The sequence below is a fragment of the Alnus glutinosa genome, chromosome 1 (assembly GCF_958979055.1).
Source record: "Alnus glutinosa chromosome 1, dhAlnGlut1.1, whole genome shotgun sequence".
Lineage (NCBI taxonomy): Eukaryota > Viridiplantae > Streptophyta > Magnoliopsida > Fagales > Betulaceae > Alnus > Alnus glutinosa.
In genome coordinates this window covers 4,110,707-4,137,221 of record NC_084886.1, presented here as the reverse complement: position 1 = coordinate 4,137,221, position 26,515 = coordinate 4,110,707, and the positions used below count along the sequence as shown (strand labels likewise).

The following is a 26,515-nucleotide window of genomic DNA, read 5'->3' as shown; positions in this document are numbered from 1 at the left end:
TTAGGCTAAACGGGTCGCGGGTCTTAACGGGTCGTGTCAGGTGACCCGTTTTTCCAGCCCTACTCGTCTTCACAACCACTTGGCCTCTTCATCTCTGCCTCCAACTCCGCGCACGTGGGCCCAACAACGACACTCCCAGGCCTGTACGGCAACAAGCCCGTCGTCATATGCTTCTGATTCTTGTTCTTGATCAAACGATGACGTTTTCTCTATTTCCAGGCCTTTATGCAAAGGCCCGCCGGGACCTTGTAGACGGCCAGGACGAGGAGGTTCATGATGCTGCACGGACAACACCAGCATACCGCAGCGCATTCTGTTGAAAGCCGAGACACAGAGACGAGACTGAGCGACTGATAATGAGGAGACTTTGAGGAAGAGCTGATGAAAGCTCACTGGTTCTGTGGCTTGACGGAAGATCCAGGAAAAATGACGTGGGCTGTTGCCAACGAGAAAATAAGAGCATGGAGTGAAGAAAGAAGAGAAGAAAGAAGACAGAGAAGGAAAAATGACATGGGCTGCTGCCAAAGTAAAGTTTTGTTTTGTTTTGTTTTTTGGTGAAGAGAAAGGAGATGGTAAGTATCAGACTTGGTGTTTGAAGGAAGACCGGGTGAGAAAAGGGTTGACAGTTGCAGAAAGGAGAGACAACATTGGGTTAAATGAATGGATAAAGTTTGCATATGTTAGAAGGAGGGATGACAGTAGATTCGATGACATAAACAGGAAACAGAAGAGAAAGGGTGACAGTTGATGAGAAGAAGAGAAGGATAACTGAAGAGAAGTTAGACTTTTGTCTGTTGAAGGCAGAAAACAGAAAACAGAGAAGCTTCAGGAAAGAAAGAACGACCATGAATCATGCTGTTGGTTGTGTCTGATAGAGCAGTTTGAGTTTGCCATCAAGAAACATGATAGTTTTCCTGTATGCTGTGGTTTGGTTTCGTTGTGAGTCAGGTACATAAACAGAGCAGGAGAGAGAAAACGCGGGAAGAAGACGACGACGACGAAGAATGTAATTTTTTATTCAAATGGGGCGTTTTGAAGGTGGCATGGTTTTTGTTTTTAGTTAATTTTTTTGAGAGCTCTGAAGGGTATAAAGGGAAGAAATACTTAAGTAAATCACGTGAAACGCGCGTGTTTTGGGTTCCGTCATCGATTTAGAACGGAGGGTGACGGAATACCCTACATTGAATAGTTTTGATAAATTCATACACTCAATTAAACGTTTTGCAACATTAGTACCCTTAAGTGAAAAAACGCATTAGTTTGATACCCTTTTGTAAAGTTTCTCCTATATTTAGTGATATATGTGATTTTACATGTACAACATTTTGTAGTAGCGGTCATAACGGTCGTCCATATGCTATTACATGAAAATAATAAATTTATGAACTAAACTATTTAATACCTATTATCTAAAAAAAGGAAATTCATAATTTGTATGGTATTACCCTTTTTTTTTTTTTTTTTTTTTACTTGAAAGAATTGAGCAAATTTCTGCAACGATTGCTTTTGTTAAACGGAAAATGACTCAACTTACCGCGGGTGAGGTAGATCTCTCCACAGACGAATAGAATTAAGTCCTGGCCCATGACAAAAACGGAGACGACCTGTCACACGCTCCAATCCTCCATTGAATGCAATCAGCACCCACGGTGACCTAATCAGCTCCCAATACCGGGTAACACGATCAACACTCGCATGGAATTGTAGTGCCGGAAATGTTTTCTTTCATTTCACAAAGACACAGAAGGAGCACTCATCGTTATTAAGTGGAAGGAACACCAGCCCATCGAAACAGAGTCGTACTCTCAGATCCAAATCTCTTCTCGCTCTCTATCAGATCCCTCTGATTGTATCTTCTTGGATCTCTGGTTTCGAATTCGGACCGTCTATTTCAGCTGACGAATTCGACACCACCGTTGATTGATCGCGTACCGGGTTCGGTTCGGTTTTTCGTTTGGATCTGACTGAGCTCTCTCGGAGCTTCGCCACGGACCCAATCATGAATCCCTTCTCATCCGGAACGCGCCTGAGGTGAGCTCCGAATCATACTGTTTCCATTTCTATCAGATTAATTACACAAAGTCCGATTTCTCTCTCTCTGCTTTTTAATTTTTAAACGTTTAAAGAGAGCAATTAGTTTCGTTTATGTTGATTGGTTGTTTCCGCAACGTAATTCGCGTAATTTAAGATGGTTTTTTTTTTTGGTTGAAAATCGCAGTGTATGTATGCATTTCCCTTTTTAATTTGGTTATTTTCTTGGTTGGAGTTGCTAGCTTTTAGATAGCTCTAACCTTGGGATTGATACTGAATTTGTGTGCTAGTTAAGCTGGTATCAGTGGAACGTGTTGGATTTCATTCGTGGCATGGTTAAATGTGCTTGAATGGGGTTGGTTTTAGTGGGAATTATTGAAGCAAATGTTGAAATGTGTGAGATTATGTTACATCCACTCAGTGATGATGATATTGACCCTGCGTGGTCTCATTTATACTAAACATTAACTTTATGTGTGATATCTAAGAATGCGATGAATCTTGTTGAGGCAACACTTCTCATAGTTTGGAACATGGAAAATGTAGGATAAGTGGTTCTCCAAGAGATACCAAATAGGTTTAACGGGGGACCAAGCGCCAATAGGAAACTGTTTGCAATGCCAAATTGGGGTCACAGATGTAAGCAAGCATTGATGCTGTAGCCTCTAAAACTACCTTATGATCCTTGAGAGGGTTCTAAAGTGATTTTTGGACAGATATGTGAAGTGAAATTTTAACACCAAAAGTCAATCTTAATTCATATTAAATTCTATTCTCTTTCTAATTTATTTATAGAACAGCTTGATTTTGGTGGAATCTATTCCGGTAGTTGCCAGCATCCATGATCTTAAAAAGTAAGTAGATTTTTTTTAATGATGAGTCCTAAGTTTTGATTTCCAAATCAACATAAAACAAGCAAAATGGTTGGTACACCAGAAATTTAGGCTAATCTGCAGTGTAGATGAGTTTGTTATGAGGGTTGGCTTAAATTCCACTCTTATCCACCTTGTGTGCCCATGGCGTAAGGTAGTAAGTTCTGAACTATGGCTCTTCACAATTTTTGATTCATTCAATGTGGTTGCTAGATTGCCAGGTCATAATCAGGTTGTCATGTGTGACTTAATTCTATAACTTATCGGGGCTTAGTGCTTATGGCTCAAGTAGTAATGAGTGGGATACGATCAGCTTGGATCTTAGATCCAGAGGTCATTGAGCAAAAGGAGGAGAAAATAGAAAATAAAAGTTTATACATTTTGAAAACTTCTGGTTTTAGTTTTTTGACGAGGTTGAAGTGGTCTATTTAGTTCATTGTTCATGTTTCACTTTTTGATGATTTTTTTTTTTTTGAATAATAATTTATTAGAAGAAGGAGAAAATCTCATTTACATGAAAAGTATAAAAGAGAAATAACCGCCCTATTGGGGTCTAAAATCTAAAATGTTAACAAGATCTACAAGTTTAGGAGAGGAGAACTTTAGAACAAAAGATACAACCCAATCTAAGAGGGCACTTAAGAAAGAGAATTTTAGCTGAAGCACATTAGACTCGTGGTCATAAAAAAAGGCGTTGATTTCTTTCTCTTTAAATGCTCCACATTAGTAAAGTTGGGATGACTTTCCATATGGCCTCTTTGGATTGTCCCCGCCCTTGTGTCTTCCAACATTGAAGAAGCTCAACAATGTTTCTAGGCATGACCCACAATACTCCGAATAAGGTGAGAACCAAATGTCATATCTCGCTAGTAAACTCACAATGGATGAGGAGGTGGTTTATGGTCTCTTCGCTCTTCTTGCAAAGACAACACCAATTAACCAACGTAAGGCCCCGCCTCCTAAGGTTATTGATCGTAAGTATTTTACCCAAAGCTTTTGTTCAAGTGAAGAAAGCAATATGAGGTGGAGCCTTCATCTTCCAAATGCTCTTCCAAGGAAAAAGGGAAGACTCACCATACCAAGAAACCATTTCTTTTTCTTTCTCTTTCATTCTATATTTTATGGTGAATGTGTCAATTGAAATTGATGCTATTACCTTCAATGCCCTCTGCCTTCGTATGTATACATTAGCAATATTTCAACGGGTTAATATGGCAAAACAATCTAGATGACAGGTCTGTTGGAGTCCATATGCTCCGTTGCAATCAAATGCGTCTCATTTAGATAGTACATAGAATTACCCATGATTAGAAATGGAAGATCCGAGTCCAGTAATCTGCAAGACTATGATAAGTTTTGCAGTCAAATGCATCTTGTTTAGATAGTTTAACTTAATTGATCATTGAATAGTTTCTCATAAAAACAAAGGGCAGTGGAAATGAGTGGCCCTCTCTTTCTTAGGTCCATTACTGTGTAATGTTCAGGGAATTGATTAGCACGGTGGTTTAAGAATGGTGTATACATTTTACAAGAACTAAGGTTGGTTTGCGATATTTTTTTTTTGAGACAAAGCAATGGAAAGCACGAACTACATCCTTTGTTATGATTAATGAGACTTCTTAAACATTTAGTTGCCAAGTAAAATGGCTATTTCCATTTTTTTCAATTTTTTTTTTCCTGTTTGGTTTAACTTGTGGTTGCTTTTGTTGTTGCGGTTTTTTTTGGAGGCTCTTTGCTCAATTTGTTTATATGCAAATGAATAAGTAACATATTATTTGTATGTTATCTTCCAGAGGAGATGTTTCATGGACCTAATTAATTGGTTCTGAACATGTTATGTGGTATATACCTATTTCAATGCAGGGACATGATTCGGGCTATACGTGCCTGCAAAACTGCAGCAGAGGAACGTGGTGTTGTAAGAAAAGAGTGTGCTGCTATTCGTGCCTCAATTAATGAAAATGATCAAGATTATAGGCATCGTAACCTTGCAAAGCTCATGTTCATTCACATGCTTGGCTACCCCACACATTTTGGTCAAATGGAATGCCTGAAGTTAATTGCATCTCCTGAATTTCCAGAGAAGAGAATAGGGTATCTTGGCCTGATGTTGCTTCTTGATGAAAGACAAGAAGTTCTAATGTTGGTCACAAACTCATTAAAACAGTATCCAATATTTTTGATTTTTTTCCACTCTATATATCTTTTTAAAATATATTTTTGTCATTCCTTATTTTTTCTCGTATATCATTGTCCCACATTAGGCTTTAATTTACCATGTTTTATTGTTGTTACTACCTTTTAAGTTTTTTTTTTAGTGACTTTTCCATTGGAATGGTATTCGTATGAGGAAAGAAATAAGGGAACTATATCTACAGTGTTGTGCAACCTTAACCTATGTGCAGAGATCTCAATCATGCAAATCAGTATATTGTGGGACTTGCACTTTGTGCTTTGGGAAATATTTGTTCAGCAGAGATGGCTCGTGATCTTGCACCAGAAGTTGAAAGATTGCTGCAATTTCGAGATCCAAATACTCGGAAAAAAGTGAGTCTTTTGTGCAGATTGAGAAGTTAGTTCTGCTGAACTTGTTTGCCACTATTTCCATTTGTTTCCAATTTTTTCTTAATTCTAGATGTTACTCCTTCCACGAAACTCAACAAAGTTATAATTCAGAAAAAAGTTTCCTAGTGTGTTATCATTTAAAAATGAAAAAGAGGGGAAGAAAAAGATAATTCTGACATATACTACCCTTAAGTTGCTTGTTTTAGTGACTGAAGGCAGGTCTGCTGTTCTTTTCACTAGCAAGACCTTAGTCATCACCAATTATTCACACTTGTTACTTTGAAACATTGCTGTGCCGAATCCATCGTATTTATTTTAGTTCTTAATACCGACACTGAAAGAATCTGGTCTCATATTTCTATTGTGATATTTCTCATTAAATGGTACATTTTCAAAGCTCTTTTTGGCTGACTCGATATCCTTCTCACGGTGTTTGGTGTTCTCTTCTTGGAAGCTTTACTAGGATGGTGTACTGTCAAATATGAACTTATTGTTCAGTAAAAGATTGAGTCCAACAAATTTGTTAATTGTAGACATGTTTAACCTACCATGGTTTGCCAGGGTGTTTTCTATGTTAAGAAACTATTTTCAAGTGTTGCAACTTGATGTTTTGAGTTTCCTGACAAACATTTACATTTAAACATTCTTTTGCGCATCAAATGATTATATGACATTATTTGTTGACTTTCTCTTACCCTTTCATTCTTGAAAGTTGACTGCACTTAATGTCACATATAGGCAGCATTGTGTGCTATAAGGATTATAAAGAAAGTACCAGACCTGGCGGAAAATTTTATAAATCCTGCTGCTGCCTTACTTAAAGAAAAGCATCATGGAGTTTTAATAACAGCAGTTCAACTTTGTACAGATCTATGTAAAGTCAGTGCTGAAGCCCTTGAATATTTCAGAAAGGTAACTTGACCATGGCCCAGCCAATATGTTTCCTATTTCTGTTAATAGGATATGCAATCTGTGGTAGCTTTCTTGAGTCATCTACTTGACTACATTATAGAGCTGCTGTTTTCATTCTTGTTGGATCCATGCTGGTATACATTTCTGCTTGAAAACGAAAATGCACAAGGAGTTCATTTCAAAGATCCTTGATTTTGGTGGGATCTTTAGTTAGTTTTGTGTATTATATTCCTCGATCAAGATTAAAGGTGCTGTGTTCGAAATTTTGGAATATGTAATGCATAAGTTTAGAATCCCTTGTGGCTCTATGTGTTTTCATTTTTCTTGATGACCTGATGTTAACTCAATACCCTGATTTTAATGCTCAACGTGCTACATGTTAAGTTCTTATTTGCATTTGGTTTGTGTATTGTAGAAATACAGCCCGATGTTGTCATAAAAGATGTTTAATATTTGATGGTATTATTCTAGTGAAATACTTATGCAAAAACTGAACTACAAGGCTAAGCTTCAATTCATATCAGCTTTTAATCATAACAAGTTGCTCATATCATTATTGTAGAAGTGCACAGAGAGTTTGGTCAAAACTCTAAAGGACATCGTGAACAGTCCATATGCACCTGAGTATGATATTGCTGGCATCGCAGACCCCTTCCTCCATATAAGATTGCTTAAGTTTTTGCGTGTGTTGGGCAAAGGAGATGCAGATGCTAGTGACTTGATGAATGACATACTTGCCCAGGTAAGTTGCACTTAAATTGTTATCTTATGCTATAATATTTTGTTCTATTAGTCATGATTATCAGATTATCGGTTATTTTTGCTAGCAATATTGTCTACCCCACTGATCAGTATTGTTTTTTTTTGTTTGTTTTCTATGGGTGGAGGATACTATATCCAGGATAAAATAATAAATTGTTACAGTGAGTTTTGAACTTTGATTTTAGAAAAAAGAAAGGAGGAGTTTCCTAAGATGCATCTTCTGTAGTAGAAAGCTGACAAAGCATTCATCATCACAAGCCAAAGTAGAGGATCTTAATGAAATATAGTTGAGAATAGGAGTGTTCTGTGGCTGTGCTGAAGGTAGAGGTGTGTTGAGTGGTTAATCTTGATTTTAAACTAGTAGAATTTAGTGGTGGTGGGTTGCGTTTTTCCGTAGGGGTGTAAGCCGGTTAACATTCTGGTTGGGTGGGTTTTTTCTTCCGGCGACGATGTAAAGCCTTTACGTGGCCGTTTGTGTTTTGGGTGTGTCGCGAGATGGACAAGCGATTTATAGTAGAAGCCAAGACTTTTGTCTTTTCGGTTTTGGATGGGGTGTCGGTGTTGAGGGTGGAGGAGAAAAGAAAAAACTTCTCCAGCGAGGTCATCTTGAGCTTCTAGTGTTCCGAGTGGCTTGTGTCAACGATGAAAGGGCTTTTGGGTTCCCTGGAAGAGTAAGATTTTGTCAAGTCATTTAGGGAAGGGCCGAAAGTCTTGATTGCTTGGATAGGTGGCAACAAAGCTGGCCGTTTCTTAGAGGCGACAATTTTCGGGATGGGTGGCCGGAAACGATTCATTCTGATCCCTGAGGGTAGTGGAGGATGGGGATGGCACAAGTTCTCTGGCGAATTGAGAAAGGTGGCAAATTACCTCTCAGCCATGGTGGGTTGCGGGCTTGGGTCATCGTCTGCGTTGGAACAGAAGTTTGGGAAGGTAGAAGGGACAAGTTTGGGTTTGGCTACAAAGTGGACGGGGCTCTCTTTTGCGAGGTCGAACCTGATCACTGCCATGAAGAGGGTGTCCAACGTGGGGGATCTTCCTTCCAGTTTGAGGGATTCGTTGACGGAGCAATGTGATTTTCTTCCAGTTGTGAGGTTTGCAGAGGAAGACCAGAGAACGGCGGTAGACTGCTATTCCTTGGAATTTACCAGAGAACGGCGGTAGACTGCTATTCCTTGGAATCTCCCCTGCTGGATCCTCTGGACAAAGACTAGAATCACCGGCTGCTGGGCAAGAAGTCTCTCCCAAGTTCGAATTTGAATTTCAAATACTCGAACTTGCGTACGTGGAAACAACTGGTAATCAGTTTCAAATTGGCCATGGGCCGAGTTGCTGGGAAGTTTCTAGGCCGGTTTTTCAGGTTTGGCCTGGGTTGGAAACACAGGTATTGGCTTGGGCCGGTTTCTGCTGAGACCTAGAGCCTCCCGTTCGGAGTCAGCCCTTGGGAAGATGTTGGGTTTGCATTTTATTGGGGGTGGGCCGACAAGGCGTTTGAGGATTGGCCTAGGCTTGGATCGGAAACTCACAGGTTGTCGTCTGGGCTGATTTCTGCCAAACTCCAAAATCGCCCGTCCTGTGAGAATCATTCCGGAGATGTCGCCGGAATCAGCTTCTGGGGAGTTGTTGGGGTTGCATTTTACTGGGGTTGGGTCGACAAGGCGTTCGAGGACTGGCCTAGTGGGAGTGGGTCCGGTGTCGCCGATCCCTTTGGGTTTTCTCTTCGGCAGATGCCCTCGTCGTCGACAGCTATTGGGATGGCTCCTTTTCTGTCTTCTTCTGGGGGTGGGTCTAGTGGATTGCAGGTGATTTCGGTTCCTTCAATTCGTTGTCCAGCCTCTACAATCTTCGGGTTTCCTCCATCGCCAGCTCTGGATCTTGATTTTCCGGTGGTTTCGGCCCATTCTCCGGCTGCTGTCTTTAAGTTCATTCCGTTGAGGCCACTTCAGATTCCTCAACCCGGTTTTGCCCCTTTGTCTCTTGCAGGAGCGGCTGGGTTGGGAGAGAAGTTGCGTTCATCCCTCCTCGTAGTGGTTTCTAAGCATTTTCAGTGTTCCTACCGGAGAGCGAAGGAAACTAAGGGAAGGGCATTCTGTAAAATGGAATGATGAGCTATTTTTGGATTCCCTGGAAGCCATGAAGATGTCTGCTGGCTGTGCTGTTAAAAAGGTTACGGTTGCAGAGCCACCAGTGAAGCAGGGTCTAAGAAGGGGATTTCTCAATTCTTGCCCGATGGTGCCAGTTATTTTCACATTGCCGCAAAAGGTCAATGAGGTTGGGATGGTTGGACCTTCCTCCCCCCCGAGAGGTTGCCTATCTCCTTTTTTTCCTTATTCCGCTGAAGGAAATGGATTTTCCCAATCTCGAAATTGGCTTGTCGGTTTTGATCATAATGGGGAGATTGTGGTTTGGGAGGAGGATGAAGATTATTGGGATGGTTTACCCTTGAATTGGGCTTTGGATGGTTCTTTTGAGGAGGAGGCCTTGGCTATTCGGGACGCCATGGAGGAAGATTTTTTGCGAGAAAAGATGATAGCACGCCAGAAGTCAAAAGGCAAGAGGGAGCTACTGAATCTGCAAAGCTCCATAAATTATGGCGACGCTTCAGTTTCCTCTAGTAATGGAAAGGCCCGCATGTTGTAGGGTTGTGTGCATTGGTGGGTTGTGGGCTATCTCTCGGGTCTTTGGGTTTTTTCTCATGTCTGGTTGGGCTCTTTTGTGGGTTGTTTTGGGCGTTCTTTCCTGGGTTCTGGGGTTCTTTTTCTGTTTTCTATCAGTTGTTGCGGGTTAGCTTTTGGTGTTTCTTGTGTATACTTCCTGTGTACTGAGGGGCGCCTTTACGCTTTTTTAATAAATCTTTTCTTACTTATCAAAAAGAAGAAGAAGAATTTAGTGGTGGTGGAGGGGTCACTTGTGATGTTTTTACCTCAGCAGTCTTAGAAGTATATGTTCTTCATTTGAATGTCTTCTGCTCTTAACTTTTGGGAGGTCTCAATGGTAGAAAGGATATGGAGGCTACTACAGGTGTGGCCTTGTGACTGTGATGAAATTAAATTTCATGTTCAGGAAGGGATGAGGTAGGACTTCTACAGAATAGTAATTTTGCAGAAGATGTCAATGTGGATGACATATCTTTCTACTTCCATTATGCATGTTTGACAGGGCTTCCGTGTTGGTCTCATGGTGGCATGTATGCTTGTTGATAATGTAGTTCTCATTGATCGGAGAATTGTAGAACAAGAAGATGCTTCAGAATAAATGGATCATAAGAAGAGTAGGACTAAGAGTACTCTATTATAATTACAAGTGGATTAAAAAATGTTTGAGATTAGTGGCCTGGAGATATCCGATGTGATCATCCCTTTTTTTCTTTTTCTTTTTAAATGGTTTGAATGTCCCTAAAGGTGAAAAAACTAACAAATTGTTGCCTAAGCAAAAAGGATAGGCTTAATACATACCAGTTGTTTAGAAATAGGAATTCTAAAAGAAAGTTGGTATAAATTATGATTTATGTTATATAATACATTGGAAAATGTATTTGTAAAGTACTTATCCAAAAGAAAATGTATTTGTAAAGTCTCATAGGACTTTTTTATCCCATGGTCCTTCAACCAAATGACATCTCTTCTCTCCATAAAACACGGGTGGAGGGTGAAGTCGTGGATTAAGTCTTGTACAAATGTGTGAGTAGTTAGTAGTGTTTATCAGTAAGAAAAAGTCTCATAAGATTTTTATTTTTTTTTAATCTTTTTAAATTTTTGTATATGGAAATTGTGTAGTTTTTGTGTCCATTAACTTTAGTTTTTCTAATGTTATCTTTAAGATTGTAAGCTTATGCTACTTATCGAAAAGAAAAAAGGAAAAAAGATAAGCTTACGTTACGTTTTATTATGTATACATGTAAATGTATTCATGTACATGGATGTTGACTGATTTGGATTTGATGATAAATCGCAGAATTAAGGTGCAAAGTATGTCTTCAAAATCCTTGCAATTGTGTTCTCCTTACAAATTAAATCTTGCTTGGTCTGTTAAGTGCATACTTATCTCTAAATCAAATACTTTGACTCCAATCATATAATTTGAAGGACCCCTTTCTTGTCATTCCTTGTAACCTTGTCAAAGTGGATTTATGAAGCTTGTTGCTTTTACTCTAATATCTCCTTTTTAGACAGATGTAATTGCTCATAATTCATGGCATCATCTAGATTCATGATTTGACAAAATTTGACAAAGTTTAACTCTTTTCTTTTTTTAATTGATGTGCCATATTTTGTTTTCCTAGGTGGCAACAAAAACTGAGTCAAACAAGAATGCTGGAAATGCTATTCTATATGAATGTGTCGAAACTATCATGAGTATTGAAGATCATGGTGGCTTACGTGTGCTTGCTATCAATATCTTGGGTAGATTCTTGTCAAATCGTGACAACAATATCAGGTTTTGTTATTGTATTTTAAGCTGGACATGCTTCTGTGGTCACTTGTGGTCGATTTATTTTTGTTTTCAGGTTTTACCTGAATTATTGGGCACTAATATATGCATCTTTTTCTTTTGCGTAAGATTTATTATCTGATCCTGTGGTGGTGTCTTGCTAAACATTCTGCGGGATCTATTACTTGCCAATATATTTCCATCTTTAATAAAATACTTTATGCTCATAGAAGTCGAGAATGGCTGATTAGTGACTTAAACCATGATTAAGGGTTGGAAAAATGCATGCTAGTGTGATGGTCTTGTTTTTTTCAATCAAATGCTAGTTTGTAGCCTATACAATTAAGGTGGTCTCCCCCATCCTAAATCCCTTCCCTCCAATGGATTACCTCATCCTTACATGAAAGATTGCCTTTTTACGTACCTCTCATAAGTATATGAACTAAGAGGAGGATGTGAGGTGTTTGTTTGAAAGTCAAGAAATACCTGATGAAAAACTGAGCAATGATATCCAGTCGCTATCCACTATCTGATGTTGGTGCTACTATAATTTGCATCCACATTAATTCTCTCTGCGATTGTTAGACACAATATCTATATATAACAATTAATCTACATCGGAGAAGAGCATTACCTCTATTTTGATTTTAACTGCCCTCACAAATAACAGAATTGACGTTATATGTATTTGTAGAGAGCAAACAGCTAGAAAGTAAATTAAGGTGGTAAATACCTATTTTTTTTAGCTTCAATAACTGCTTAGCCAGTCACCAAGTTCTAATTGACTGCATTAGTGTGCGGCAATACTCTATTTGAAATTTCTAACCACCTAAAAAGTTTAAAAGTGCTGACTGTTTATGTTGTAAGCCATCCATTGACTTTTCTGAAGACTTTTGTTCTTTTACTTTTTCTGGCATGTTTGGAACCTGAGACTAAAGTCTTACTCTTTTATGCTTCAGGCCTAATAATTATCAGTCCTTGTATGAAGTTATTTTCTTTGATTAATATTCTAATGCTTTGGCCCTTTTCTCTATCCCTCCCTGTCGGCTGCTTGCTCATCTATATTATTAAATTGAAACTCTTGTTTTTTTTTTTTTTCCAGATATGTTGCATTAAACATGCTGATGAACGCTATAACTGTAGATGCTCAAGCAGTGCAAAGGCATCGGGCAACAATCTTGGAATGTGTAAAGGTATTCCATGGGCATGCTTACTTTTTTTTCCTTAATAACAATGAAAAAGTGCTGAATTAATTGTTGCTTGATAAAAAATCGAGAAATGTCCTTTTTTTATTTTCTTCTTCCGCTTATCCTTCTTGTTCCTTTTCTCCAATTATTGAAGTATACACAGTCGCTTTATATACAGTCTTTTTGCCCAAGATATTTTGGCTTGTCTAGTTTGCAGTAGTCTGCGGAATATGCGAGGCTTAATTCTCCCTGTAAACTTGCTGAAGCAGCAAATATTTATCATTTAAAGCATTATTTTGGACTTGTTTACAGAATAAGTATGAAGACTTTGGATTGAGTCGTTAAATTGTTTCTGATATTTTCTGGAATACAGTTTTATGTGGAATTGATGCATTGCCTTGTCTGACTATTCCACACTACTATTCGCAAAAACTGAGTCTTCTAGTGTGTAACATCATTTGACCTTTTCGCTTTCAGGATTCAGATGCTTCAATTCGGAAAAGGGCCCTTGAACTTGTTTATCTTCTAGTAAATGAGAGCAATGTGAAGCCTTTAACAAAAGAGCTAATTGAATATCTGGAAGTAAGTGATCAAGAATTCAAGGGGGATCTTACTGCCAAAATTTGTTCCATAATTGCAAAGTAAGTTACAGTTAAATAAAAATTAGATTGAATTCTTTCTGGAAGATGGTGCCAACATGCATTCTTTGGTGTGTTTGGAAGGAAAGAAATGATAGGTGTTTTGAGGACTTGGAGAGATCATTGGAGGAAATTTTAGCTTCTTTTTTTCATACTTTGTATCTTTGGACGGTGGCTTTTGTGTCACCGTTGTCGTTTACCTTTGATGAATTTCTTGTTCGTTTTTCTCTTTCTAGCTAGGTGCGTTCTCTTGTATACTGCCGGTGTATTGAGGGGCGCCTTACGCTTTTAATAAGACCTACTTATTACCTATCAAAAAAAAAAAAAAGAGATACCAGATTATATTTCCTTGTATCTGCTATGTGATTTGTAACAAAGATGAATATTTGCTTCTTAGAGAAAACAAATAAAACAAATAAGAAGTTATGCTAGCTACTAATAGTAGTAGTATTTGGCATTCATATGGTAGTATATCTAGACTCCAGAGGTAATAGTTCACTTGCCAATTCTTGTAGTGGCATTACCATTATAGGTTTTTCCATGTACTTTTGAAGCAACTTAAGCATTTGTTCCCCATCCAACGAAGGCAGTTCTGCACATAGGGGAAAGTAAATTGGTCTCCTTAATGCTTTAGATTATTAGAGTTTTATGTGTTTGTGAGCGTGTCCACCTCCTAATTGCTTTGCGCACTCGGTATCGATGTTTTCTAAGATTGTATTAGAGCCTTGTTTATCTAAAAGGACCTTGACTCAAGCGTCAATGGCTTCCATTCTGCTAGTTTCTTCTGTTTTGCACTTGCAATACACCACGATTGGTTCATTGTTATTCAGTAGGCTTGCCCGTGAGGAGGAGTATTTTTAAGCTTGATATTTTTCTTTTGGCCCACTTCCTAATAGAAGCTTTTGGGGTTGATTTTTCGACATAGATATTATTATTTCCTTTTTTGTGGCATCTGGAACGTGGATGTCTATAAATTTATATATATGCATATTTATAGTTTTGTATGTATGTGCCTATATCTATAGATTGTTATGGATCACGGTATCGTTCCATACAGTAAGACTAGTTGAGCATGGCCTACTAGATGAATTAATTGGAATTATGACCTAGCAATGTTTAGTTTATTAACATTCACTCTTTGGTGCTTTAGGTTTTCACCAGAGAAGATTTGGTACATTGATCAGATGCTCAAGGTTCTCTCTGAGGTATAAAACATAATAACCTATTCTTTGTCTATCATATTATATTTAGTGCTGTTTGTTTGATGCTTTTATGAAACATTTAAATGTTTCTGCATTGATAAGTCAGTGTCACTACCCTAGATTGGTTTCCCCTTTGTGCCAACCACATCTTAATCGCTTCTGATTTATTATTACTCAACTGTATTTAATCTCTATGAAGGTGGAGTTTAGTTAGACAAATGCTATCGTGTGATTCTGTTTCCAGTTAAGGCCAAAATTAGTCAGATGTTGAACTGCTTCAGCTATGTGTAATGCCATTTGTTGCTTTTAGGTGGATTAAGTATAATTGGAGGCTACCAAAAGATGTTTTGGCAACTCGAATAGAAGGGTTGAGGAAACAAAAAAATGTTTAGAAATATGTGGAAGTATGTGGATATGTAGATGAGGGTGATAATGTTGCACCTCTGTGGACTCTGATGATAACATTTTTGGAAAGTAATTCGACTACTAGTCACATTTTTGCGGTCGCCATATGTGCTAGTGCTTCTTCTCTAAACTTCTAACAGAAAATTGTTTCATGCAATATGTTTAATTTGCTTTGGTACGAAAGTGCCACATCTGACATTTGTTAATCATTTCATTTGTATTTTTTCAGCATACGCAATTATATATTTTGGTTTTAGGAGGTACTTATCTTTATTCTATGCTTAGTAGGCTGGAAATTTTGTAAAAGATGAAGTCTGGCATGCCCTTATTGTTGTGATAAGCAATGCTTCTGACCTCCATGGATATACTGTAAGGGCATTATACAGAGCATTCCAAACATCAGCTGAACAGGTACTCGGTTGTTTTTTTCCCGTCAAGATATATGTTCAATATACTTATCAAAAAGGAAAAAAGACAAGATAAATGCTCAAGATGGAGCTCCTATCATCTTTAGTATTTAAGCATACATGCCATTTATAAACATTTGTTTGTCCTGAGAGAATTGTTTTAATATTTTCACCAGGAAACTCTTGTTCGAGTGGCAGTTTGGTGCATAGGAGAATATGGTGACATGTTAGTCAATAATGCTGGAATGCTTGACACAGAGGATCCAATAACTGTGAGTTCAACCTCTTGCATATGTTTTGTATGAACTTCCTGTGGTCATCTTAGCTGTATTATTTTCAGAACGTGGAAAGTAGGATAAAGCAGATCTGAAGATAATGCCATGAACAAATAAATCTCTTGACTTACGGTCTTGTTTGAATATGTCATCCTTTTTTCTTTTTTCTTTGTTCTTTTTGTTTCTTATTTTGCCTTGATTTCTTCAGATGGGCAAAATAAGTTTCGGCTTCTTCTTCTTATCAAAAAAATAATAATGTTTCGGCTTCTTCTTCTTGTTCATTAAGTTTCAGCAACTGAAATGAGAGATGACTGAAAAATATCTTATGCTCGTCTCCCATTGTTCTCTGTAATTACATAGGTTAAAATTGAGATATAAGTTAAAGAAATGTCCTTGGCAAGTCATCCTGATTCCAAAAGGTGACTTGACTAACTTGAGGGCTAAAATCTACAATAAGGCTGTCTACTGACTTCTGCTTTTAGTATAAATAGATTGCATGACTGCAGCATCCGAGTTACATTGTTTGGTAACGAATGAATGTTTAGACCCTTCGGTTGGTCATCATTATATTTTTTCCTCCAGATTAACTTGAGGTCTTCTAAGCAGGTAACAGGATCCGATACTGTGGATGTCATAGAGCTTGCCGTTAAGAGCCATACATCAGATCTCACCACCAAAGCAATGTGTTTGATTGCTTTGTTAAAGCTCTCTTCCCGTTTTCCATCTTGTTCAGAGTATGTTACCGTTTTTTTTTTTTTTTGCCACTGTTTTAACCTTTATCACATTTATATTCTGCCATGCTTAAGATGTATTTCCCCCCAGCATCCTTTCTGTTTTGTTAGATGTCTATAATGTTCTAGAAAAATGCCCACATTCTACGTCTACATAGCTGAAGAGGGTTTTCCCTTTTGGGCTTAGCAAGCTGTCACTCAACTTAATATGAATTGTTTCCTTTTCCTATTGCTGGCAATGGTATGCTGTTGGACTTCAGATATGATTATGGTTGAATCTCTCTCTCTCTCTCTCTCTCTCTCTCTCTCTCACTCATTGGATAACATACATACGTACTACATGCACAAATCATATTCGTATATATGCACTGATTTGTGTATTTGTTTAGGAACTTATCTTTATCAGTCTAATTTTTTTGGACTTGGTTCCGGCTATGTTCCTTGAGTCTCCCAAAATTAGTAAATCTTTTCTAAATAAATCAATCAAAAATTTCATTCTCATCTCTCTTATGACATGAAAGTGTGGTTGTTCTCTAAATAATATCTTAGGAGGGTCCGGGATATTATCATTCAACACAGAGGAAGCCTTGTTCTTGAGTCGCAGCAGAGATCCATCGAATTCAATTCTATTATTGAGAAGCATCAGAATATTAGGTATGCATTTATACTTTTTGGGATTTAAATCATCAAGAGCTTCAGTTTCTTCCCCTTTATCCTTTGTTTCTTCCACCCCCCTCCCTGGTGCTCTTGGGAAGGATTTTTATTTTTGAAGCAAATTTGTAGATTAGAAAGCTTATGGATGAAGTTCTGCAGGTCCACGCTGGTTGAAAGGATGCCTGTTTTGGATGAGGCAACTTTCATTGGAAGGAGGGCAGGTTCAACGCCAGCAACAGTTTCAACTTCCAATGGAGCATCACTTAATCTTCCAAATGGAGTTGCTAAACCTCCTGCGGCTCCTCTTGTAGATTTACTTGATCTAAGTTTAGATGATGCTCCTGCACCTAGTTCCTCTGGTGGTGATTTTCTTCAGGATCTTCTTGGTGTTGATCTCTCGCCAGCATCACAACAATCCGGTTAGTATTGGAATGTCATGAATTTTTTCATGATCACTTTTGAATTGGGGGGGGGGGGGGGGGGCATTAACCATCTGTGTATTCTTATAGACCTGTTGGCTTTTAAAGCATTAAGGTAGGAGTCAGCACTTTCCAAAATGCTGGCCTTTGTTTGGGACCCTGATCTGGATAATTTTCTTTTCTGCATGGTTAAGAAGTGGAGGATCCATTTTTTATGATCGTGGTGGAGCATTACCCAAGGTTCAGCCAGTTCCTATGGGTCAGATTTGAGTGGACTCAGAACCATCCGACTTAGACCAACTCACCTACTCATTACGTGTAAAAAATAATGGAGCATCTAATATTATGTTATATGTAATTATATTATGGGTTATAAATACTAGAAACATGTAGTTTATATTGTGGGTTGGTTGCTGGTCACATTGTCTAGGAGCTTAAGTAAACCTTAGTACCTTGGGAAGCATTAGGTTTGTCCAATTCTGTTTGTTATACGACTGTACTTGGTATCCATTGCATTTAAGTTATTGGGAACACATTGAATCAAGAGTACTTGATTCTAGTCAATTTTCTGGGGGCCACGCTTGTATCAGAAAATCTTTTTCTTTTTTCCTTTTTAATTAAACAAGAAGGCAAGAGAAGATTTGTGGAGGATACACTTCCAAACCTCAGGATCTTTAAATTTTGCTTATGTAGCTTCTAGTGATGCACTCTGTTTCCTCGTTTGACAGTTTTAAGAACCTGTGTTTAAGTTGTCTTGATCTTCTGTTGTATAGGTATATAGATTTTACAGATAAACACATACACACAAATATATGTATGTATACATACGAATGTATACAATTTCATTGTTCATGAATTAATCTAGTCTTAACCCATGCATCATATCATTTGTGTTTTTCTTTCTGCAATTTCAGGTACAAATCAGGCTCCTAGAACTGGCACAGATGTTCTACTGGATCTTTTGTCTATTGAAACACCTCCTGCACAAAGCAGCTTATCCATACCTGACATATTATCCACCAGTCAAGTTAACAAATCACCAGTTTCATCATTGGAGGGACTCTCATCGCCATCTTCACTTTCTGCACGAGCCACTTCTCCTGTAGGAGCTGCCCCTATGATGGATTTGTTGGATGGCTTTGTTCCCAATCCACCAATACCTGGTAAAATTTGGTCTCAGTTGGAGATCTTTTTCAGATATGGTTTTTGTCAAAGTTGTGATAGCCTTTTGCTTTATGAACAGAAAATAATGGTCCAGTTTATCCATCTGTCATCGCGTTTGAGAGCAGCTCTTTGAGAATATCGTTTGACTTCTCTAAGCCACCTGGAAACCCACAAACAACATCAATCCAGGCTACTTTTACAAATTTGTCACCAAATGTCTATACAGATTTTATTTTCCAGGCCGCAGTTCCAAAGGTAATGCCAGATAATAGGCTGTTAAATATGTCTATTCTACTATTGTTTAGTACGTCAACTTGACATTGGACTTTCTCTCCCTTTCTCTGCTGTGTTTTATGTGCTGTTTTAAATTATATCTCATGCCTTATTTTGTATTTATAGTTGACATTGGTCTCTTCAATATAGATTGTTCATTCATTTTCTCTGGCTTCCCCGTTGCTTAAATTCTTAGGTCTATTTTCTCCTTGTTCAAGATGCAGTTATGATATCTCTTGTTGTTTTTAACCCACAGTTTCTTCAACTGCATCTGGATCCAGCTAGCAGCAATACTCTACCTGCAAGTGGTAATGGATCTATCACACAAACCTTGAGAGTTACTAACAGCCAACACGGAAAGGTATATGACTTGCATATTCTCCTATTTATCTGCATGGTCCAGAACCTAGACTTCATGACAATGCATATCATGCTTCAGTTGTTATCCCATTAGCTAACTTTTTTTTCTTAACCTAGCTTTAATTTTATAGTGCCCTTAATCATCTACTTTTTATCTATATCAATTTTATATTTTATTTTTTTGTCTTATCTTTATCTTTTTAGATTTTTTGCCCTTTTTTTTTGGATGTCCCATGTAAAGATTTATGTCAGTCTGTGCTTGTTCATCAGCTTGTTTCCCTTGCTTGGTTACATATAGTCCCCTGAGTAGGCTCTCAGTTTGTTCCCTTGCTCATTCTATCTTTTGAGCATTCGTTTATGAAAGTGCTTCACTAGAAAGAAAACAGGGCTTCAACTCTATTAAATTTTTCTTGGCATCCATCTTCCAGCCAAAATGATTTTTTTTTTTTTTTTCAACATTTAAGGAGCTCAATTGTGTAATGATATGTAAAGAAGTTTAAGAGCTTGTTAGATGTAATGGTACTTCACTGATTCAGAGAGTTTGTTCGGAGCTGAGTCAATGTACAGGGGGCAGGCATGTAAGGGGGCTGTAGAGTGTTCTTCTTGTTGTCTTCTTGTTTTAATAAATGAAGTGGAAGTCTGTTTCATTTTCATCTAGACTAGCAACTCACTGAAACTTGAAGACTTAGGTTTATATTAGTGCTCACTGTAAGTGCTGCTTGGATGTTGATACCATCATACCATTGTGGTAAATAATTGGATTGTGGGTTTATGACTATTTTAGGGTTCAATTCTTCCTTTATGGTTGACAGAATATATTCCAAAAATTGGCCACAATGATCAAATTCACACCGTAGTTGTCTTTTACCAAAGTATACAAACAATCAACAAAATGTCAGTGAAAATTGAGTGGTGATTAGGAATCACTCTTTTCTTTTCCTCTTTTTTTTTTTTTTTTTTTTTTTTTTTTTTGGTCCCGACACTGGTGGAACCTTTGAGGCTGGCATTGAGTTTGTCTTTCCAACCTCAAAATTGACTAAAAGGGGATGGAAATGCCCTTTTTACTTATCATGGAATGTCTGCAATGAATTGGTGAGAAATAAGCTAATATTGAATCCAGTTAATTTTCTGGAGTTGTGAGTACTTGTTTATGTAATCCAGCACAACAAAGACGAACCCTACTAGGAATTCGATACATGACTTTTTTGTGTAGTCCAGGAACCCGTATTAAAAAAAAAATTCAACCTTTTTCTTTGCTGTGTGAGATTGTAGATAGTTACAAAGTTGATTTTATTTTCAGAAATCTCTTGTCATGCGAATAAGGATAGCTTACAAGATCAACAACAAAGATATTTTGGAGGATGGACAAATTAACAATTTCCCTGGTGGTTTGTAAGATTGGATGGCGTTTTGATGCGTATGTGTTAAAGATGGTGGTGCACCAGCACTTTTCTTTCTTGCCGCTGGTGGTGTTGGTGCAATCTTCTGTTTCAATTCTTCAATTTGGCGCGGTAATGGTTTGTAACAATTATCGCTGATTTTGTTTTAGTTTGGGATCATGGCTTCACACTTCTTTTTGCCCCCCCTGCTTTTTGCCTTTTTGCATTTTTCTTCCTCGTGTAGGTGTTCTGTGTACATTATTACACAATATTCCTGTAAGGAATCCTGGTAATTGAATTTTGCCGAGAGGCACAGAAAGGAGGGAGTTCATGTGTCATTGAGTACATGAGGTGCTGTTGTTATTTTGTAGTTTGGATTTACTCACGAGCTTTGTTGTTTGGGATTGAAGTCTCTGAGTTTAAACAGTGATTAGCATATTCCAATATGATTTTATGTAATATTTCATAATTATCAGTGAAATATCAGAGTTTTTTTTTTTTTTTTTTTTCTTCTCTTCCCCCCCTCTCAAAGACTAGGCTTACATAAAATCATGGATACTTGAGTATATCATGAACATTTGTTACTCTAGCTATTCTGATTATTTTTAGTCGAAATGCGGTAAAGTGAGAGTACGAAAAAAAACGTTACCTGCCATGATCTATTGATCTCTCTCTCTCTCTCTCCATGATATAAAACTAAATTATATTTTATGGTAATATTTTTTAAAAAAAAAATATTATTGACACTAATTTTCAACTGGCAAAAAGTCAATCTCAAAGTGCATTGATGTAGCATCACTGGTGACTGGTTAAAAATTAACGAGGCTCTGGAAATCATACGCAGTCAAACTTTCATCTAGCTGAATTTTATATGAAATTTTGGGTGGTAATATGGTCAGAAAATGTTAATTCTAATGGTTAATATCTTTCATCATGTTTCATGGCGGAACTGAATATTAAGAGAGGGAGACAAAACTAAAAAATTAAAAATTAAAAATTTTGGAAGTAAAAATTAATTTTGGAGATCCATTTCATCAAAATAAATATTAAAAATAAAAATCAAATTTTGTGGTGGCCTAGGACCCCAAAGGCATGGGTAGTTTCACTCCTGGATTCACATGCTAGGGTGAATTCGCAAGATCCGGATTTAATGCAATTACAATGAGATTGCTCAGACTCAAACTGTCGGATAGTTAAGCCGCCTTCTTGCTTGAGTTGTTTTGTCCGAATAAGTATGATTTGAATATGATAATGAACAACCTTATTATACGGGATTTAAATCCGTGTCGACAAAAGTCCCATTTATAGTATTAAATATTTTGTCGTTATAACCCGAGTGCAAAGATAAATGAGTGCCAAATTTTGTATGAGACTACCTACTTTACATCATCTTGAAAAAGATGGGTATCATTTTATATGCGTGACTTGGCACAATTACTTTATAGGAGCCGGTGTGTCTCCCGCGGATTTGGTCTTGTTATGATCTCAGGACTCACCTACTACCCGATTCATAACTTGACTTTCGGCTTTCTTTGCTGGCATTTTGCTCATATCCAGGATCCAGCTTGTCACATTTGGCCCATCACACCCTACGTCCTACCAAATACGTTCCCAACCCCACTCTTTTTCCACAAATATCAAATTGCACCAACTTGTGCTCTATCTTTACTATTACACCCCCTCAATCGCATCTTAAAATTTACACGTGGATTCCAAAAAAAAAAAAGAGAGAGAGAGAGAGAATCTTTTCTTTTCTTTTGAACAAAGTTTCCTCTAAACTGATATTTTTATTCCAACTCAATTTAGAAAAAATAAATATATATATATATATATATATTTCTCAAAAGAAAAATATTAACACAATCCAAATACAAAATACTCTTAAAAACACAAACAATTTTTACATTTATATCATATCAAAACATTTTTATTTATTTATTTTTTTAAAAAATACTATCCAAAAATACATTAAAACTCGAAAACATATTACTAAACAAAACCATGTTTCCGTTTAGATAGGGAAGACATTTCCAAAGAGTAACCATTTCTTGCAAAAGCAAACAAAAATAAACCCTCACGCTAAATCTTTTTCCTAATCCCATCCAATGATCCAAATGTGATAGTTATTTAAGAGGAGTAATGCTACACATCATCCTCTTGTCCACCTTTCATCCTCCCAAAATTGATGTGGCTCTTAAAATCACCATTGGATCAAAATTCAATAATGATCTATCATAAATTCAATGGTGATTTTAAGAGCCACATCAAATTTGGGAGGACAAAAGGAGGACAAGAAGATGATGTGTAGCATTACTCATTATAGAGAGACGGATTCTCTTCAATTGAAACTAGCCAGAGAAGAGTCGGTCATTTATAAGTGGACGAGAAAATTGTCAAATAAAATGTCCAAATCCCTATTTATGGGATGGGGTATGGGGTTTCGCTTTCACAACTGCAAGAGCGGTGTGCTACAGGAGACACTACAACGACATCGTACCATTGGATTCAGGTTTTCTTTCTTTAAAACATTTCTCTGGGGGAGATGGCATCATAAGATAAGGGAACACCCGCCATCGACCCCACAACCACCAGCCTATATGTCAACGTTTCAAATCATGGCTCTTCATAGCAAGAGTTCCCTCCCATGACTTTTCAGGAATCCCACCATAATTCATCCAACCAAAAAGCGGGTCTCCATTTGGAAGATCAAAAAGAAAAGAATTTTATTTTAGACAAAAGCAAACTTCTAGAGAAACTCAAAGCATCCAAAAAGCAACATCTGATTTGACTCCACTGTAATCCTTTATTCACACAACAAGTATGCATCTAAAAAGACTCCTTTGTCTTTTGAATTAAACATCACATGGTTATGGTATGCAATGCTTCATCAGTCTAATGAATATGGAAAGCTGCTGATTTTGTTTGAGGAATTAAGGTGCAATAATGTTGCGAGTGAAGATGAGTCATGAGTGAGCACAATCCTTTCATGGCCGTGGTTTGCAGTTTGAAAGGAAAAAAAAGCATTTCTTAAATTCCAAATATATGGACATAAAGGAATTTTACTGACAAGATAAAGTAGAAAGAGTCATTTGCAATAAAGTTCAATAAACCTGAGCATAATTCACAGAAGTTAGCATATGGGTAAGGAATTAACCCTTAAAAGAAAAGGCAACAAAAAGCTGAGAGAATACGCTATGAGAAATAGATTCATTGGAGTATGCAAAAAAAGAACAAAGCACATTGAATACCTTCATGCACCCTGAGATCTATCAAGCCATGGCAAACTCACAGTGGCAGAAGATGTACCGGTTTCTGAGGAACTTGTGAATTTACTCTTCTTGGACCATTGCCAGATCTTAGAAACAGAAAAGCTTTCACCTTTACTTCCAATATTAATTTTCTTCCCCTCACCATCCCCATCAATTGTAGAATTCCCATTTTGTTCGGCTCTCCCTTTCACAATCCTCATACTACCACCAACTCCATTGGGGCATAGGGCAACTTGCAGCTCTGAATCAGCAACCACATATTGATAGGATCCCATAGAGTAACATCTTCTTGCATCCAAACTACTAGTACTGGTCTCTTCCTCTCCTCTCTCCACTCCTCCTCCTCCTCCTCCATCGTTTGAGCTTCTATATTTGCCAAGTCTTATACAAAATACCCTCTTTTCACTAACAATCTCGTTCTCTGAAGGTTTTTGACCAGAAAGAATCCCACTTCCCCCAATGCCTGAAATCCCATCTTCTTCCCTTCCATCTTCAAAGTAAAAAACTGGGTTTTCGATGTCAAGCCCAGGTGTGTAAAGGTTCCCTCTACAAAGAGGGCAGGTTGAATTTGAAAGCAACCATGTGTCTATACACCCAATATGAAAAGCATGACTACACATGGGAAGCAACCTCAACTTGTCTTGTTCTGAAAATTCACAGAGGCAAACTGCGCAATCAAATGGCTCTTTCAGACCCACAATTTCTTTGTAAAGGAAGACAGGGAGAGCATCTATGAAAGCCTGATCTAGGCCAGAATCATGGAGATGAAAGAGTTGTTGCAACTGTCTTTGAAAAGCATCGGACCCAGACATTTCTGGGTATCTATCGGATTCAGTAATTGCTGATGAAGGTCTATGCTTTATGACAAATCTGATAAGCAAGTGAAGGAGACCAGATATGAAAAAGATAACAGCTAGAATTACAATGATAAAAAGAATTGCTGGACTTATTTTGCTTCCAGATGATGATGACGATGGTGGTGTTGATTGTTTCTGGTAATCACCATTATATGGCAATGAAGCAGAAGAAGAAGGAGAAGAAGAGAGCGGATGAGAGAGAGGAGGGCTGGTGAGAAAACCATCTTTCAGCCTGACTTGAGATTGAACCCAAGACATTTTAGTATATAGACATGCTAAATACCACCACTGCTCTCAGCTACCTTGAATCGCAAACACAGAGAATAACCCATATGTAACCTCAAGACAAAATTTTTCTTGATTCCTTTGAGATCAAACCCAACTCATATATTGCGGTAAACAAGCAATAGGCACATTATTTCTTGCACTCACAAGAAACCCATAATAGTTTAGTCAATAATGTACACACAACATCCACGCAATTTGACTCAGATTTCAACCAAACTGGTAGGCTTTTAGTGCGAAAATATTTACTTGATACCAAAGTACCATCTCTTATCTTTGCATTGACATGAAGCCCAAAAAAATTGGCGTGAAAATATTGAAAAAGGAGCACACTTTAGAGATGTCAAGGTTGCAGTTTACCTACCTCAACTCTGAGAAAATCCGCCATTAATGGAGCCATTTTTTCATGTACTTGATGAGTCTTGTCTTGGTCAGTGTTTGTTGCAGTGGGAAAAGAAAAAACAAATAAAAAATAAAAGAAACCCAGCAACAAAAAAATGCTACCCTTCGAGGGATTTTAATCCTTTAAATAATGGAAGCGAAAGAGAGTACAGGCAACGAGGAACGTCATAGGAGCTTCCAAAAAGCGAAGATTAGGGAGCCAAAAAGAACTAAAGGGGCACGATTGTCATTTTCTAATGACAAGGCCATAGAAGGGCATTGACCCTGTGGGCTGTGAACGTGTCACGGCACCCTTATTCATTGGTTGATGTGTCGTGCCACGTGCACACAGTTCTTTGAGTAAAACTTTAGACATCTTTTGATTCTTTTTCGTGTTAACGTTGTCTTCAAAATTGATGTAATTAAAATTAAAATTTAATAGAGATTTATTACCAATTTAATAGTAATAATTTTTTTTTTTTTATATAATTTTCAGTTCGGCCACCTTCTTGGAATTTTATTTTTCCCGTTATTTTTTTATTATCTTTGTTTTCTAAAAAAGAAATTTGTTTTTCTTTTCAATCTTAAAAAAAAAAAAAAAAAAAAATCTTTTTTTAGAAAAAACTTGTCTTTTAGTTTTAGTTTTTTTTTTTTTTTTCTCGAATTTATAAGGATATATTTATCTTATTGAACTTTTTTTGGGTTATTTTTGTTTTTTGTTGACTTTAAGAGAGACAGACAATTTTTTTAGTAGTTTAAAATGAAATATTGACATAATTAGTAGTTTTGTGGTATATTGACAATAAAATGGTAGTTTGAGGGGAATAAGTGTATCCTTCCTTAATAACAAATAAGACATAAATTATAATGAAAACCAAAATAATAAAATAAATTATAAAAATAATATAGTCAAATAAATTATATCTATACATAATTATATGTACATGATTTTCAATTTTATTTTTTTTTTATTTTTGATAAAATAGTTTCAAATAAAGTAATGAAAGTTGGTAGTCGAGTTAAGAATCCATGGCATGCTGTGGCGGACCTCAAGTCGTA

The 26,515-nt window shown here is 37.3% G+C and overlaps 2 protein-coding genes across 4 annotated transcripts; one reads left to right on the top strand and one right to left on the bottom strand.

Moving 5' to 3' along the window:
- The first annotated feature begins 1,627 nt into the window (after positions 1-1,627).
- Positions 1,628-21,164, top strand: LOC133866990 (AP-1 complex subunit gamma-2-like). Of its 3 annotated transcripts, XR_009899965.1 has the most exons (19): positions 1,629-2,031; positions 4,767-5,069; positions 5,309-5,450; positions 6,207-6,380; positions 6,943-7,122; positions 11,422-11,576; positions 12,673-12,763; positions 13,235-13,398; positions 14,546-14,600; positions 15,291-15,413; positions 15,586-15,681; positions 16,291-16,418; positions 16,965-17,069; positions 17,229-17,488; positions 18,403-18,651; positions 18,732-18,907; positions 19,182-19,286; positions 20,586-20,796; positions 20,909-21,164. XR_009899965.1 is itself a non-coding variant. In XM_062303675.1 (18 exons), the coding sequence occupies exons 1-18, from the start codon at positions 2,000-2,002 to the stop codon at positions 20,679-20,681; spliced, it is 2,631 nt and encodes an 876-aa protein (XP_062159659.1). In that variant the 5' UTR covers positions 1,628-1,999; the 3' UTR covers positions 20,682-21,164. The 3 variants fall into 3 exon arrangements, 2 of the variants coding, with proteins under 2 accessions (XP_062159659.1, XP_062159647.1); XM_062303675.1 differs by having other exon boundaries at positions 1,628-2,031; positions 6,946-7,122; positions 20,586-21,164; XM_062303663.1 differs by having other exon boundaries at positions 20,586-21,164.
- Positions 21,165-23,735: 2,571 nt separating this feature from the next.
- LOC133866978 (RING-H2 finger protein ATL46-like) lies at positions 23,736-25,581 on the bottom strand. The gene has a single exon (XM_062303653.1). The coding sequence runs from the start codon at positions 25,046-25,048 to the stop codon at positions 23,915-23,917; it is 1,134 nt and encodes a 377-aa protein (XP_062159637.1). The 5' UTR covers positions 25,049-25,581; the 3' UTR covers positions 23,736-23,914.
- Positions 25,582-26,515: the final 934 nt, after the last annotated feature.

Excerpts from the sequence above, each read along its gene's own strand:
- LOC133866978 (XM_062303653.1), bottom strand. The coding sequence starts at position 25,048 with ATGTCTTGGGTTCAATCTCAAGTCAGGCTGAAAGATGGTTTTCTCACC.
- LOC133866990 (XM_062303663.1), top strand. The coding sequence starts at position 2,000 with ATGAATCCCTTCTCATCCGGAACGCGCCTGAG. Across the intron at positions 13,399-14,545 it reads ATTTGTTCCATAATTGCAAA|GTTTTCACCAGAGAAGATTT; the intron begins GTAAGTTACAGT and ends TTGGTGCTTTAG. Across the intron at positions 15,414-15,585 it reads TCCAAACATCAGCTGAACAG|GAAACTCTTGTTCGAGTGGC; the intron begins GTACTCGGTTGT and ends TATTTTCACCAG.